Source organism: Myxocyprinus asiaticus, chromosome 3, assembly GCF_019703515.2.
Source record: "Myxocyprinus asiaticus isolate MX2 ecotype Aquarium Trade chromosome 3, UBuf_Myxa_2, whole genome shotgun sequence".
NCBI lineage: Eukaryota > Metazoa > Chordata > Actinopteri > Cypriniformes > Catostomidae > Myxocyprinus > Myxocyprinus asiaticus.
In genome coordinates, this window is record NC_059346.1 from 28,915,446 (window position 1) to 28,933,307 (window position 17,862).

The window sequence follows — 17,862 nt, forward strand, 5'->3', positions numbered from 1 at the left end:
TCACAATCAATAGAGAGACAGAAAGATCTGGGGTGGGAGGGGCAGTCCGATGTAATAAGCATATGCGTGCTTGTGGTTTCCATAGACACTCGGCTGCCTCAGGGTTTCCATCAATCACTTGAAGCAATCAATTAATTTCCAAGAGAGAGAGCGATGCATTGTGGATTTGGGAAATGCCCTTCCTATCCACTTCATTCTCAAATTGTTGATTAAAAAAGACTGCCAGTGGCAACAGTCAATGGCTGGAGGTTGATGATTGCTAGCAAGATAAGCCCACTGTTCTAATTAGAACCAATAACTCCACTAATATTACTTGGTTGAGATTTGATAAAGATCAAAATAAATTATCCAGATAGCAGACAGATTTAAACATTCACAAACACACACACAGATGCTTTTTTATTACACTGGCAGCCAAAATATTTGTACAGATTTTGCTGTTTCGGAAGGAAATTGGTACTTTAATTCACCAAAGTGGCATTCAACAAAGATCACAAAGTATAGTCAGGTCATTACAGGTCATACAAAACAGCACCATCACTATTTGAAAAGTAATTTTTGATCAAATCTAGACAGGCCCCATATCCAGCAGCCATCACTCCAACACCTTATCCTTGAGTAATCATGCTAAGTTGCTAATTTGGTACTAGAAATCACATGCCATAATATCAAACACAGCTGAAAGCTATTTGGATCATTAAATAAAGCTTAACATTGTCTTTGTGTTTGTTTTTGAGTTGCCACAGTATGCAATAGACTGGCATGTGTTAAGGTCAATATTAGGTCAAAAATGGCAAAAAAGAATCTTCTCTAGAAACTCGTCAGTGAATCATTGTTTTGAGGAATGAAGGATATACAATGCTTGAAATTGCCAAAAAACTGAAGATTTCATACAAAGGTGTACACTACAGTCTTCAAAGGACAACTGGCTCTAACAAGGACAGAAAGAGATATGGAATGCCAGATGTACAACTAAACAAGAGGATAAGTACATCAGAGTCTCTAGTTTGAGAAATAGATGCCTCACATGTCCTCAGCTGACAGCTTCATTGAAATCTACCCGCTAAACACCAGTTTCATGTACAACAGTAAAGAGAAGACTCAGGGGTGCAGGCCTTATGGGAAGAATTGCAAAGAAAAAGCCACTTTTGAAACAGAAAAACAAAAAGAAAAGGTTAGAGTGGGCAAAGAAACACAGACATTGGACAACAGATAATTGGAAAAGAGTGTTATGGATCTTAATTCCATTGAGCTTTTGTGGGATCAGCTAGACTGTAAGGTGCTTGAGAAGTGCCTGACAAGACAGCCACATCTATGGCAAGTGCTACAGGAAGTGTGGGGTGAAATGTCACCTGAGTATCTGGACAAACTGACAGCTGGAATGCCAAGGATCTGCAAAGCTGTCGTTGCTGCACGTGGAGGTTTTTTTGAAGAGAACTCTTTGAAGCAGTTTAAGAAGTTCTGAATATGTTTTCAAATTGTAATAGTAATTTTTCACGTTATTAATGTCCTATATATAATTAATGACTATACATTGTGATCAGTTGAATGCCACTTTGGCCACATTATTCCAAACTTTTGGCTGCCAGTGTATATTTAAGTGGAGCAGTGCTACACAGCTAGACTACAGTGTTTCCTACAGGACTTTGTTTTTGCAGAGGAGTTAAAGCCCCCCACCCCTCTAACCCTGAGATTTAGCCTATAACAACTTGCTAAACAATAACAATGGTATTTATATATATAATATATTTATAACATATAATCAACGTATATGTATTAATATACTGTATGTATATGTATCTTGTTATCATTTGAACAACCAGTCAGTATAGACAGATTGTTTGTTTTAAAAACCGTATGGACTGAATTTGCATTTTTAACATTGCTTTAAAAAAACAGTATCAGTTCTCAGCATATTTTGTGTCGAACATGATATTCTACTGTTCCGTAAGCGAGTGAGTCATCCAAACCAATTCAGTGAGGAAGTAAGTTGTCTGACTGATTCAGTCCATGAATTAGACCAATGACTCTAGTATGATTCAATCTGATTCACCAATTGGTTTGACTGAAAAAAATAAAAATAAAAGATTAAAAATAACTGTACCGATCTAGTGGTTTGTTCATGAACTGGACAACATGTTACACTGCGAGTTAATTTTTGCATACAGTCAGCAAGGACAACACAACAGCAACACAACTCTGGTAATTCGTAACTCTTTGGTGTATAGTTACAGATTTGCAAGCAGCAAATATTAGTTGTGCAGGAAACACTATTAAACTCTCTGTTAGTGCCATATTTCTTTGTTTGTAACTCTAGATTATACTCTTTATATGCAGTTAAAAATGTAAGTGTACGCACTTGTTTATGCGCCGCACGATGCTTTGTTTCTGGACTGTCCCCTCTGGAGGAGGAGCTCTGCTGTCGAAGTCGTGCACCACTTCCAGGCCAATCAGGTGACGATGACATCACAGTATTATTGGAAGGACGTGGATAGGGGGCAGAGTTCAATAGATTGGGTGGAGTTCGCCCTCTGGGTGCAGTCTGTGTGGGTGGCGGTGGTTGGTCAATCCGCCGCTGGGGACCCACGCTGCTGTGCCATGGAACTGTAGGCTGGTTTCCATGCTGTGCATCAGTTAGTGATAGCTGTCGTCTAGAGAAATCTCCAGAACGTCTCGCAAACTCCTCCCCCACTCCACCCACCTGGGTAAGGAAGGTGTGCTTGGTTCCTCCAAGACTCTCCTCATTGTTGCTATGGGAACTGACGGAGCTGTGACACTCCGACCCAGAATCCCCACTTGCTGTCCCTCTAGGTGATACGGGCAACCCAGCAGCCATCTGGTAGACTGGATTCTGAAAGGATAGTGGGGCCAGTAGCTGTGTAGGCCTGCCTGGGGCCCCTTCTGCCCCTGGGGTAGTGGGAGTCTGTCCTGGCCTATGAAGAGTGGGGCCTCCAGCAACATTGCCTTGAGGAGTCCGTGCATTCCAAGGAACCATGGCACCCTCATTAAAGCCTTCTGAAGTTATACCTACTGGGATGACAATGGGTTCTAATGCCCTGGCCGCTTCCTGAAGGTCTACCATGGAGAGGCTCTTGCCACCATTGGCCAGGCCCAGCTCGGGTTCATTGGCCTCGGAGTAGCTGGAGCTGCGGGCAGGGGAGCCATGAAGGCCAGAGGATCGTGTGACGAAGAAGAGGTCTTTGTTTTCAGGAGTGGGGGAAGGGAGGCGAGTGAAGTCCACTGGGCTAGTAAAATGAAACAGAAAGACAGAAAGCTATAATGCACTCTAACTGACATAAAACATTCACATACAGGGAAAAGAGCCCAAAGGGGAAAAGGGCCCAAAAATATTTAGACACTTCAGTCACATTTAAAAATCTATTAATTTTATTGCATTAGAAACGAAATATCAAACCAAGTGGCATTTACAAACCAACAAACTTCACTTTTCTTTATAATAAATTTAAACCATCTAATCCCAAGATCATTTATACTGGATGTATGAAGTCAGTTCCCCTCAAGTTCACACACGTCCTAGCCAAATAACCACAGCTTTTGCATATCACATTACGTAACTATGGACATGTTCCACAAAGCCTGACAACCAGAAAGTGTCCAAATGATTTGTCTTAAATTTAAACAGTATATGTATTTTGTTACAAACTTCTTTTTTGTTAAACTATTTCCTTGAGAAATTTGTTTGTTCTATCTTTATCTAAAAAAAAAGGCACTATATACACTCTCTGAGCACTTTAGTAGGAACACCTGTACATCAGCTTATTCATGCGATTATCTAATCAGCCAATCACATGGCAGCAGTGCAATGATTAAAAACTTGCAGATATGGGCCAGGCGCTTCAGTTAATGTTCACATCAACCATCAGAATGGGGAAAAATGTGAACTCAGTGATTTTGACCATGGCATGATTGTTGGTGCCTGACGAGCTGGTTTGAGTATTTATGTAACTGCTGATCTCCTGGGATTGTCATGCACAACAGATTCTAGAGTTTACTCTGAATGGTGTCAAAAACAAAAAACATCCAGTGAGCAGCAGTTCTGCGGACGTAAATGCCTTGTTTATGAGAGAGGTCAACAGAGAACTGTTGACTGGTTCAAGCTGACAGAAAGGCTACAGTAACTCAGATAATCACTCTGTACAATTGTAGTAAGCAGAATAGCATCTCAGAATGCACAACACGTCGAACCTTGAGGCGGATGGGCTACAACAGCAGAAGACCACATTGGGTACTTTATTAGGACCATACTGTTCCTAATAAAGTGTTAAGTGAGTGTATCTAGATATATTATACAAAAACATTCATACATTTTTATTTGTGGATTAAGTGTCCAAATACTTTTTAAAGCCACTGTAGTATTAAGCTAAAGGAAGAGAGAAATTGACTATTAATACAGCCCTCATAAAAGATTCATTAGCCTTTGAGGAACTAAACTTTTCATAACCTGTACATCTTTCATAAACATGCATAACTGTCAATCTAGACAGATCCAGACAGGTAAAATCATCAAGTCAAGGCATCAGAGAATGCTTTGAAAGGCCATTAAGTGGTCTTTCAGTCTCTCTTTGCCAGACTGTGTTTATTGCCTGGATATCAGCAAACAACCAAAAAAAAAAAAAAAAGCTAATTTCTCTCTTTATAATCTCAGCCCAGACATCACCCCACCACCACCACCACAGAACCAATCAACAACTTTCTCCACACAGTCTCTTTTGATTCCCCAGTATTTTTATCTTCCCTTTCCCTGAATGTGTGTGAACTACAATTAAAGGCCTCTCATTCTCTCTGGCTCTCATAAATGGGGGTAGAGAATAAGCAGTGAGCCAGACAGATAAAGGTGAGCCTTTCTATGATGGATAACGTAAAGGCACAGTCCTCAGAACAGGAAATCTGGGTAATGAGAGCAGGACAGTCTTTGTGGCTGAAAGTGACAGATAATAATAAGTACCAAAGTAATACAGTGCTTGAAGCTGACTGGTTGATAAGTACTTATTCATGATTGTCTGATGCCTACATAATCTTTGTTTTGGCCTACTCATTAATGAATATCCTAATCTTGATGCTGAGTCAAAATATGGTATTAGGAAGTTGAAATGTCCTGCTATATAATCTATTTTAAACAGCATTTTGCTAACTCTTTAATAATGATTGTGCATGCAGCTTTTATGACTTCATATTAATTGAGTGACTACATGGAATATCTGTACTTTTAAAAACTTGATTTTGTCACACCGCACACACAGTTTTTAAAATGAACTAATGATGGCAAAAATGTGTTTAAAAATAGTGACCAGTCACAGAACCTAAGATATGCAGGTAGGCCACAGCTTTATGTATATATGCATCTCATACATATATACATACAGTACATTTTCTACCTAAAATCTTTATTTTTAATATGTTTTACAGCAACAACCAATGTACCACACCTTATGGCCTTGAACAATTGCATACGTGCCTGTGATTGGTTACATGCCCAACAAAGCCATGCTCGTGACTGCAAACAAACTCTTGCAGTGCTCTGATTGCTGATCATACATTCATGTCTTACCCTGGTAGGTCAGTGTCGATTGCCATCTTCTGTAATCCAGTGGAGATGCTGCATCCCGGGACTGGAGGGGAGGGCACGCGTTCAGAAGAAGTGCTCATCTGTACATTCGGTGGGTTTGTTAACGCTGCATGAACGTCCCTTAAAATTCTGGGTAATGGGCCAAGCTTGGAGGCGGCACTCTAAGGAAAAGGATGAAACATCCCTTTGAACATTAACAAACACCCCCAAATTAATGTACATTTCTTCAGGATTTTCTTTAAACCCACTGGAGAGGCAGGTAGGCCAAGAGTGAGTCAGATGCCCAAATGAGTCAATGTTTTTAGTTGACTTCATGGAAATTGGGTATCCATCATTCTTAAAGCAAAACAATTTAACATAAAAAATTAGAAAGAATATCTTTAAAGGTAAGGTGTGTAATTACTATGGGTAACACATTTCCTGGTTTTAAAAGGGATTTGAGCACTTGTTAGGCTGGGAGACCAGCTGGCTGATCAGCGAAACCAGCTGAACACCAGCTTGGCCAGGCTGGGAGACCCGTTGTACCATTTTAAACCAACAAAGACCAGCAAAGCATCTTAGGTTGGTTTAACCCTTTAATGCATACCTCTGGTCTTTAGTGACATGGGACCTCATTCTACCCCATGTACCTCATCTATTTTTGGGAGTTTTGCCCACACCTCTTTAGTATTCCTTAACCTTTCTCTTCTGAATACTGAATATGTAATAGTGTCGTTTTTTTTCTTTCTTTTTTTGCTTATGATATACTGTATTTTTATTTGTTTATCACAAGATAAATGCGTACTATGTCAGGGATCCAAACTCATGAGAGGCGAAAAAGGTGAGAAAGTCAATGCAGGTTTTCCAGATGTACTGTATTTTTCAGTTAATTTGTTTGTTGTATTTAAAGCTTTTTTAAGTGTTTAAGCTCAAAGAAACCCTTCCAAGTGATTTTAATCAAATTTAACCAAACAATTTGGTCAAATTAGCTTCAGAAAAGGTGACTTTGGCTGAAAGGTTGCATCCCTGTATACAAATTACTACTATATCACGTTGATTTTCTGTGTGACAATGGTGAATTATCAGTATTCAATATATGCGTACATGTATGCATGATATTTGTTACTCAAGGTGGCGCTGATGTGTCTGTGATTAACCTAAATTTACATTTGACATTGCTGTACAATGAAGCAATGTTGAACTAAACTATAGTAAGTGTAACACATGAACAGTATGATTTGGATATTGCCATTTGGGTGTACCCCTGAAATTATGTAAGTTGTTTGACTATTTAGATTCAGTGGCTGAGAAAAAACATATCCATTTTTGATAGATATATGTGCCGGGCCTCTTTATGTGTAACACTGGTGATGAAAAAAAAAAAAGAAAAATGTATGAGATGAGGTTCAGACACTCTTTCTGTGGCAAGCTTTTATAACTCTCTGATCTTTTCCCAAAAGCATTTAATAATGAAAAAGCTAGACCTAGTTAAATAAAAGTTTAACTGATTTAAATGTTTAATTATTGGTTGATTCTGTTGCATTGCATTCTGGTTGATTCAATACCTCTAGCTACAGAAGAATATGTTTCATGATCAGAGAGCGTTTAAGGCTAAATACAGATGTATGGTTGAAAATGCTAGTGACATATCAATCAAAAGCTTTCACGTTTAATCAACCTCGCAGGAAATCATCTCTGACCACAGTGTGCCCTCTATCAGTGTGTGGTAGCCTTAGGGACTAATGGATTTCCCATGTAGATCTCAAAATATGAGAGAGAGCTTTGGGAGCATGTCCACATGACATGACCTGCATAATTCAACATAAAGTGCCACTATGAGAATATCCAACATTTACACATTTAATTAGTAATGTCTGAATAGCTGTACGCGGTGTCTGTGGTGCCATAGAGGCACAGGTGAGTAGCTGTGAATAAGTGTGACGTTGAAACTATGCTAAAGCCAATTTTGCGAAACTTTGTTTTAAGTGTGGATAGTCTGGGCAGATACAACTGCTATATTTAGCTTCTGACAGGAAGGGGATGAGAAGACATTTTCTAACAAAAATATGTCTAAATAAAGATAAAAAGAAATAAGAAATGAAAAGAATGTTGAAAACAACAAACGGGGGGATTTTTAGTCAGAGTCTGTGTGTTGCTGCCTGGGGGCAATTGCTCAAATCAGTCCACCTACTCATACTGGCAGAAAATTGGAGCACTAGTTCCGAACCTTCATCAGAAGTGATCAACTGCCTCATCACGACGCTATCCTGAACTGACCTAACACTTAATTGAACATCCATACTAGGATTGGTCACAATGGTCGGCTCGCCGACAACAACCAACTGGTCGGTTAGAGAGGTCAAGTTTTAGATTTTTTCTTACATATTTATTTTGTGATATTATTTTCTGTGATGCTTTAATTAGAATTATATGCTTTAGCTGTTAGGCAGTTTGCACGGTAAACCCTCTAGAAATTGTCTATAAATTTATCAACTTTATAACATTAAGCCACACTTTTGAAAACTTGTCTCGAGATTGGTGTATTCCATTACGTTCTGTTGTGCTCTGTCCAGCTGGGTTGTTTTTTTTTTAACACAAAACACATCCAGTGTGAACGCCCCCTAAGAAACACATCTGATCGGGGTCAAATGAACCTGAAATTATACAGCCTAATTATAACGGGGCTTCCATAAGATCAATTATACGATTAGTTGACTAAAACCCACCGACTAGTCCATTTTAATACATTTTAGTATTGTACTTCCCAAGTCTGTACTGTCATTAAGTAAAAAAGCAAAATGAAACATTCTGAAAATCACTTCAATGCAAAAACTATTAAAAGGCCGAGTGGAGGATGATGCTACTTACCTGGTCCATTTGGGACACCACCTCAGCTAGCAGGGAGTGCAGGGTGGAGAGCTCGCGGCCCAGATCAATGTAGCCCTCGAAGCCTGCCGTATTTGAGATGGTTTCTGGGTTTGAGATCTCCAGCAAGAAGCGCTGCATGTTGGTCCATTCCTGCTCCAAGAACTGATTCATGAAGGACATGTACTCCTCCTTATTACCAAACCTGAAGAGAGAGAAAGAGCAAGGCTAATTGACAAGTTTAATAACTTAATTAGTGACTTTAATGACTGTATATAAATTATACAACAGTTACTGTAGTTAAAGTCCTTTAATCTGATAGGCCAAGTGGCGTTCCGAGAGTTCTCAAAGTATACTTCAGTTAGACTCGTGATGCAAATCTAGTCATCAGCAGAGTGCTCGAGCACTGAACGCATGCAGCTTGTTTTTTCAAAAAACCTGGAATTATTTGCACTAATTCACCGAAGTGTTCCACGATTTGAATGTTTCTCCAGTGTTCTCACTCGCGTTGCTGTACATTCTTAGCAGGTAATGTAATGTTTAAGGTATTACATTTGTAAACATAAAAAATAAAATAAAAAAATGTGGCTCTATAGTGCTGATACTGTACAGAGTCGAGACGACTTTTTTATTGACAGTGACTCACCTGAGTGTGTAGATGACATGAAGCGATGGTCCAAATTTAGTTACATTGATATCATTAACTACTTTAAGTTGATATGTGTAACTGCACAAGTTGAGCCTGTTTCGGTAGTTTTTACATTACGTTTTGAGACCAGAAACAGAAAACAGGCAATTAGAATCATCATGGTGCCGCCCAGTGGTTGCTCAGGAAAAAAGCAACAGGTGGATCGATGTGGGGAAATCCTGGAGTGGAGCTTGAGAGGAGTGATTACAGAATGCTTTGAACAGTTGGGAAAATTGCTGTTGCTCCACTCCACTCACACAGGTTGATGCTTTAGCTTCTTTTGGAACTATTTACGTGTATGTTGGTAGAGACAAAATAATATGCTGGACAAATCTAGTCTGAAATGCAAGTTACTCGATAAAAACTTCTATCAACTCCTTCTTGAAAAATTAAAGTACTCCCTCCCTACCCAATCACACACACACACACACACACACACACACTCAAAGATCAAGTACATTAAATCCTTACTTGGTGAAGTTTGCAAGGTTCTGCGTAACCTTGGCGATTAGAGTGAGTGTGCGTGCAGTGCGGTCGTCAGGGTATTCCTGTGTCAAGTTGAAGAGTGAAGGCGACATGATGGCCGGACACAGAAATCGCAAAAACAATGAGGCACTGATAAGACGCTCACTGATGTCCGGTCGTCCCCGGTTACTGCATTCCTGTCTCCATGATGCAAACACCTCCTTAAGTTCCCGTGGAAACACACTGTTCAGACCAACATGGAGAGTTGAACATTGATTTAGATGGAACAAATTAAAGGATAACACAATTGTAAAAAGTAGAGGTATTATAAATTATGTTACTCTTTTTCATGGAAAGGTATGCAAAAAGATGTCCTACTCCGTAATATATATTAATGAAATAAGTGTCGTAAGATATCTATTCGGTCTCTGTGACAACTCTAGACTCTGTAAACTGCAAACTAAAATGTAGGCTCATTGTGAAGTGACTAGTTTTATGGCAAATAGTTGTTATTTTCAAATAATTTTGCGAAAATGTATATAAAAAATCCTAGTTCCATCTTGGCGAAAGCTAGTGATGCTTTGAACCATATTTTAAAACCCAAAGTGTAATAGAGCTGTGACATTGTTAGTGTTCATGCTGTTGAACACATAAAAACAATCCTCTTGTCTAAGTGCAATTAAAAAAATAAAATGTTCTATCAAATATTGACAAGTTTGAACTGTATTTTGTTTTTACAAAAAAATACAGTATATTTAAAAAAACACAGTATTACACTACATTGTGGGATCCTACAATGGTGAAGTACAGATAAACCATTGTGCTTGAATAAAGTATGCATGCTTGGGCAATGCACAAAAGTTTTATTCAGAATTAATAGAGTTTTTAGGATTATTTAGGGTTGTTGTTTTGTTATAAATAGTTGTGTTATATTTGTTTTGTTATAAATAAATGTGTTTTATTTAAAGTCACTATTATGGTAATAAGTGTTCCCTTGGCACATATATTATTAAATAATATTCTTCTGGTCAGTGTAATTGTGATTTAGTAAAACCTAATTAGTTACTTGGAAGACAAAAAGCAAAACTTAACATCAGACTGTTAGTCTGATTATAACTTGTAGCAAAAGTGTAAGTCATTATACAGTACATAAATAATAAAATGGTAAGCATTTAAAAAGAGTTCTGTAATGTGATTTTAGTAAACTGAGATTTTGTTGTTTCTGGTGAACCTATGAGTTGTCAACCAGACACACGGATTTCAAAACTCAGCATACAAAACTCAACAATGGTGACAATCAATAAACAAACCTTTAGATAAAAAGTCAAATCTGAACATTAAAAAACAAGTAACTAAGACTGCAACAAAAACAACAACAAAATAAACCAGTAAATAGTAAAACAAATATATGTAATTTCTTCATGCCGCAGTGCATGCTGGGAACTTAAGCAACAACATACTACTGTAAACATCACACTATTACAGTTAATCTGTAAATATAAAAGAGATTACTGTACTAAAATACAGTTATGTGTTACATTTGCAAATACAGTGTGCAGCAGTATTAATACAGTGTAATAATGAAATGTACTATAACAGTAAGAGCTGCAGAGCTGTTTAAGTTATTTGATGAGTACAGTAAAAAAAATGCATTTGAGCTTATTAAGTGTGCTGTATATTTGTAGTAAATTGCTGGTGAATTTGCTGCCCGTATTTTACTGTAAATCTTACAGGATATTTTTTTACAGTGAATGTAAAATACTCTATAGTCCTTCTGTACTGTATATCAACAGTTGTCAACAATTGTAAATCTATTTTTTATTTCTCCTGAGAATTTTAAGGAGAACATCTTAAACAAAGTTGATACTTAACTAAAACATAACTTAGAGCTCCATTAAGTATCCTGAGTCAAGAAAACGCAACATCTAAGCAATAAACTGTGTCTTAATATCTACAGACAGCTGTAAATGGTTCATTGTAGTTAGGGTTACCGGTAAGATTCAATGATCTTGCAGAAGGCCAGTTCACAGCACATCCTGAGGTTGCTCTGGTGTTCTTGAAGATCACTAGATGAACACTTGGATTGATCAACCTCACAGTTCTCATCAGATTCATACAGAGCTCTTATAAACTCCCCTACAGCGGAAGAGAAGAGAAAATTCATTAAACACTGATGTTTTCAACAAATTTATAAAGTGTCTCAAAACTATTCAAAAAAGGAAATAAAAAAATTATGGTATCATCTATTGACTAATGTTGACATGATTCTGCACTTTTAATGGCATGATGGGGGCTGACATTCAAACCACTATCATCTTTCACACAAACAAACAGGCACATAGTAATTACCCATCTTGAACAACTTTAGCTTAATCCTTGTCCTTTATAAAGTGAGTCAAAGTTCTCAAGTTATCTGACTTTGAACTAATGAAAGAACCTTTCCTGGGACTATAAAACTAACTTTTTGCTGATCCCAAGCAAACAGCACAGCCAGATTTCACTCTACAGAGACTCCTGTTTTTCCCTTGTGTTCTGTTGTGCATGAAAGCTTGAGAGAAATATCAAACTAGTGAAGCATAAACCATGTGGCTGTCCAACTGATCCAGAATGGATCTGTATTCTTCATTCCTTCCCTTGCTGTTAGAGAGAACCAGACACTCAGTTGCCACCTTATTAGTTCTACAACCACACACAGACAGCTTATATTGAGCTTCAGATCAATATATAATGCATGAACACATGGTCAAGTAGTTTATTTGCAGATTTGTTGATGCTGGACATGGTAGGACATGGTAGCATCTCAGATACAGCTGATCATCCAGGATTATCATGCACTACAATCTATTGACTACACAGAGCTGTGTGTAAATAACAAATAATAATAACAAAATAATGCGAGTGGCAGTTTGTTCAGCTGGAACAATTTATAAACTTGAGAAGGTAGAAGTGAATGCTAGACTAATTCAAAGCCATGAATACTCCAATAATAACTCAAATAACCAGGATGGAGGGCTGCAGCAGCAAAAGAGAGTGCTGGATTTCTCCAGTGTCACTACAGTGGTTGACAAAACCAGACTACTGAAGGTCTAACAAGGTTTCCTGGTTTGACCAAAATCAATATCTGCGGAAACTGGGGCTGGGCAATATATATTTAAATTATATTTTTATATTACATTGTATAATTAAAAATAGGCAGAGACTATTTGCACTAAGTGTAAATAGCAATAGATGCTATTTGCACTGTGTATATAGCAACAAAAAGCATATTCTTTGCACTAAGTGCAAATCATGTTAGATGCTATTTACACTCCGGTGCAAATAGTGGCAGATAATATTTACACTCCTTATTAAATGCTAAAATGCAGTGATGGGGGATCACTGCAGAATGTTGTAGCTCTGTTTTCATATAGAACCGGGTGTGGGCAGGGCTTAAACCGGAAGTGCATCTACAAATTTATTTATTTATTTTTTTCCTTTTTTCACCCAATTTGGAATGTCCAATTCCCAATGCGCTTTTAAGTCCTCATGGTTGCATAGTGATTCGCCTCAATCCGGGTGCCGGAGGACGAATCCCAGATGCCTCCACGTCTGAGAACGCCAACCCGCGCATCTTATCATGTAGCTTGTTGAGCGCGTTGCCACGGAGACATAGCGCGCGTGGAGGCTTCATGCCATCCACCTCGGCATCCACGCTCAACTCACCACGCGCCCCATTGAGAACAAACCACATTATAGTGACCGTGAGGAGGTTACCCCATGTGACTGTACCCTTCCTAGAAACCAGGCCAATTTGGTTGCTTAGGAGACCTGGCTGGAGTCACTCAGCACGCCCTGGGATTCGAACTAGCGAACTCTAGGGGTGTTAGCCAACATCTTTTACCACTGGGCTACCCAGGCCCCAAAAATTCCCATTTTTAAGTGTTACTCTTACATTTATAGTTTCTGTTAATAAAATATGCCTTGTATATGCCTTTTCATAATAATAGCCAAATAATAATAATAATAATAATAATAATAATAATAATAATAATTATTATTATTATTATTATACAATTATCATTGACAAAAATGTTATTTTATTCTTTTTTTCTTACCAGATGAAGCTGAAATTGTAGGCTACATTAACTGTGGAATATGTTGTTAACTTTGGTTTCTCCTGGTATTTCAGATATTAATATCAGCATGAAACAGAATTTTCATTTCTCTGCATGTATAACAACATTATTCTGGAGGCAAGAGGTGTCAAGCAAAATGTGAAATGTCAAGCACACATTTTGCTGAGAATAATCAATACAAATACAAACATTAAAATAAATTAAAATAAAATCAATATAGCCTACAAACAGGTGACAGTCCCATAAATCTATCAGGCAATTTTACGATAGGACACCATTAATAATAATAATAATGTTAAATTAATATAGCGCCGTATCAGAGGTAGCAAAGTTTAAAGAAGAAGAAGAAGAAAAAAGCATGTTTCAGTTTCTTCGTTTTACGTAAGGAGGAATATTCCTAATAGATGAATACTTTATGGAACATTTAAACCTTTATGGAGCACTTTAATTTATTTATTTATTAATTTTTTTCGGAATAAACAATTTAACCAGATAATTTCCATAATCCCTGATGTGGACATAAATGTGGTCAACTTTAAAAATGGATAGATGGGCTCCGACGTGAAATCATCACTTCAGGTCAGGAATTTAACCGTGCTCAGGTTTAGGTTATAAATAAAAACATGGGAATCACGTGTGAATCGTGTGATACATTAACATAGACATTTCAAGAAGTGGAAGGTGTATATGATATCGTATCTTAATTAATGTTACACTTGATAAGCTCCAGACATGCACAATTAAAGGTGCAATATGTAAAATATTTCATGTAATATTCACCTTTTTTGTGCCAATGTGTGAACGGCTTGTAATGCAAGTTAACAAATGAGCCCTTCCTGGATGCCTATTAAAGCCTGTAGACTGATTTTCATGTGAAGGGAGCGGGTCACTTTTGCCAGGAAAATCCAAAGGATGTGACGTTTATGTGCGGTCCCGAGAGCCTTGCCTCAGACAGTAACGTTTCTTCCGCTATTCAACAGCGACATCAAACTGCGACACTAGGTAACGTTATCTTAGAGATGGAATCCAGCAAACGTCCGGTTCCCAGCACAACACCAACTCCTACACAAACTCAGAGTAAGCCAAAAAAAAAACAAAAAAACTGGCCAAGCGGGAACGTGATTGTGGTCAAGCGAAAACTAGAGTGAACATCGGCAGGACATCTGATTCTTGGAGGGACCTTCGTTCGGTTTTGGGGATCAAAACTGACCCTGAATTGGCATTCTTCTTATTGGACAGGTAAGCTTACATAACTGCAAAGCATGTGAAACATAGTGCCATAAGGATTGATCTGTGTCATTTTAGCTAACTTGATCTTGCCTGCTAACGCTGACAAATTGCAAGCTACCATGCTTCGTAACTTTCAAATAATTTCAATGATCTTCTCTTTATGCTAAAAGTCAGGTATGCTGATTCACAGTAACTGACATAATGTTCATCTGTAATTATTCAGCAAGGTAAACTACAATAACACATGAAATGAAGGCTAGACAATGTTCAAGATAATGCAAAAAGCTCCATTCATTAGTGTAACATAACTTGGTTATACAGAAATTAAATACAATCTATTATTATAAAACAATAGGACATTGATATATCAAAATGACAGTTGTGATGGAATCACATCAGTACTGAATTGTGTCAACATATTTATAATGTACAGTCTATTTTATAAACAACTACTGTCATCATCCACCAAATTTAGCTAACAGCTATTGATAAAGCTGGCTAGCTAGCTAACGCCGACATAGGCTGTCGTATAAATGCAGTCAATGTATCATGCAAAGAAAAGTGATTACTTCAAACTACAGTCTTGCATAGTCAGACCTACATCCACACTTTGTTTTAGCCCTGTTCCACCCCTGGAGAGTCAAGTATAATATACAGTCTTAAAGTTTGTAGTAAAACAGTCATAACTGTGTAATTTTAATTTTGCTACCTCATCTGTGATCATGATGCCGGTGAATCACGTTCAGTCTCGCTTCCCTACGGAGTCATGCTCGCTCACATCCCTATACAGTGTGTGCGCGATCATGAGCAACAGGCTGCAGTTCACTTATCGGCCACAGGTGTCATTAATAACAAGGGTTTCTGAATCTTACATACTGCACCTTTAACAGAGACTGCAAACGGATTCGAGATTGCGCCCATCCGATCTGAAATCATACCGTGCGCATTTTAGCAACTCCAGAAAATCCCAGGAGATCAGCAGTTACAAAAATACTCAAACCAGCCCATCTGGCACCAACAATCATGCCATGGTCCAAATCACTGAGATCATATATTTTCCCCATTCTGACTGGTTGATGTGAACATTAACTGAAGCTCCAGACTCGTATATACATGATTTTATGCCCTGCACTGCTGCCACATGATTGGCTTATTAGATAATCACATGGATGATTGTTGGTGCCAGACGGGCTGGTTTGAGTATTTCTGTAACTGCTGATCTCCTTGGATTTTCACACACAACAGTCTCAAGAATTTACTCAGAATGGTGCCAAAAACAAAAGACATCCAGTGAGCGGCAGTTCTGTGGACGGAAATGCCTTGTTGATGAGAGAGGTCAACAGAGAATGGCCAGACTGGTTCAAACTGACAAAGTCTACGGTAACTCAGATAACCACTCTGTACAATTGTGGTGAGAAGAATAGCATCTCAGAATGCTATACTGAGATGCAGGTTGGCTCTGTTTTGGTGGCACGAGGGGGACATACACAATATTAGGTAGGTGGTTTTAATGTTGTGAATGATCGGTGTATATGTATTTGTGAATGTACAGTTGTGCTCAAAAGTTTGCATACCCTGGCAGAAATTGTGAAATTTTGGCATTGATTTTGAAAATAATACTGATCATGCAAAAAACTTTTATTTAAGGATAGTGATCATATGAAGCCATTTATTATCACATAGTTGTTTGGCTCCTTTTTAAATCATAATGATAACAGAAATCACCCAAATGGCCCTGATCAAAAGTTTACATACCCTTGAATGTTTGGCCTTGTTACAGACACACAAGGTGACACACACAGGTTTAAATGGCAATTAAAGGTTCATTTCCCACACCTGTGGCTTTTTAAATTGCAATTAGTGTCTGTGTATAAATAGTCAATGAGTCTGTTAGCTCTCACGTGGATGCACTGAGGAGGCTAGATACTGAGCCATGGGGAGCAGAAAAGAACTGTCAAAAGACCTGCGTAACAAGGTAATGGAACTTTATATAGATGGAAAAGGATATAAAAAGATATCCAAAGCCTTGAAAATCCCAGTCAGTACTGTTCAATCATTTATTACATGTATGCATTTGGCAGACGCTTTTATCCAAAGCAACTTACAGTGCCCTGATTACCACAATGGTGGTGGCTGTGGGGATTGAACCAACAACCTTCCGCTTACCAGTTCAGTGCTTTAGTCCACTACACCACCACCACTGATTAAGAAGTGGAAAATTCGGGGATCTCTTAATACCAAGCCAAGGTCAGGTAAACTGCCAGAAGAATTGTTCGGGATACAAAGAAAAACCCACAGGTAACCTCAGGAGAAATACAGGCTGCTCTGGAAAAAGACGGTGTGGTTGTTTCAAGGAGCACAATACTTGTTGACCCCTCTCCAAACATTGTGCTTATGTTTGTGACCATAAAGCTCTATTTTGGTCTCATCACTCCAAATGACAGTGTGCCAGAAGCTGTGAGGCATGTCAAGGTGTTGTCGGGCTTATTGTAACCTGGCTTTTTTGTGGCATTGGCTTCTTTCTGGCAACTCGACCATGCAGCTCATTTTTGTTCAAGTATCGTCGTATTGCGCTCCTTGAATTGCACATCCGTGTGAGAGCTAACAAACTCATTGACTATTTATACACAGACACTAATTGCAATTTAAAAAGCCACAGGTGTGGGAAATGCACCTTTAATTGCCATTTAAACCTACACTATATTGCCAAAAGTATTCGCTCACCCATCCAAATAATTGAATTCAGGTGTTCCAATCACTTCCATGGCCACAGGTGTATAAAATGAAGCACCTAGGCATGCAGACTGATTCTACAAACATTTGTGAAAGAATGGGCCACTCTCAGGAGCTCAGTGAATTCCAGCATGGTACTGTGATAGGATGCCACCTGTGCAACAAGTCCAGTTGTGAAGATTCCTTGCTACTAAATATTC

General features: G+C 38.3%; 1 protein-coding gene across 6 annotated transcripts in view; it reads right to left on the minus strand.

Annotated features, from left to right (window-relative positions):
• LOC127420916 (disabled homolog 2-interacting protein-like) overlaps window positions 1-17,862 on the minus strand; it is a 189,964-nt gene that overhangs the window by 12,891 nt on the left and 159,211 nt on the right. For all 6 annotated transcript variants that reach the window (XM_051663547.1, XM_051663536.1, XM_051663529.1 and 3 more), the window contains 5 exons: window positions 11,576-11,720; window positions 9,591-9,827; window positions 8,435-8,636; window positions 5,570-5,748; window positions 2,360-3,245 (listed from right to left, as the gene is read on the minus strand). In XM_051663547.1, the coding sequence (XP_051519507.1) occupies window positions 2,360-3,245; window positions 5,570-5,748; window positions 8,435-8,636; window positions 9,591-9,827; window positions 11,576-11,720 (1,649 nt within the window). The remainder of the gene's footprint in view (window positions 1-2,359; window positions 3,246-5,569; window positions 5,749-8,434; window positions 8,637-9,590; window positions 9,828-11,575; window positions 11,721-17,862) is intronic.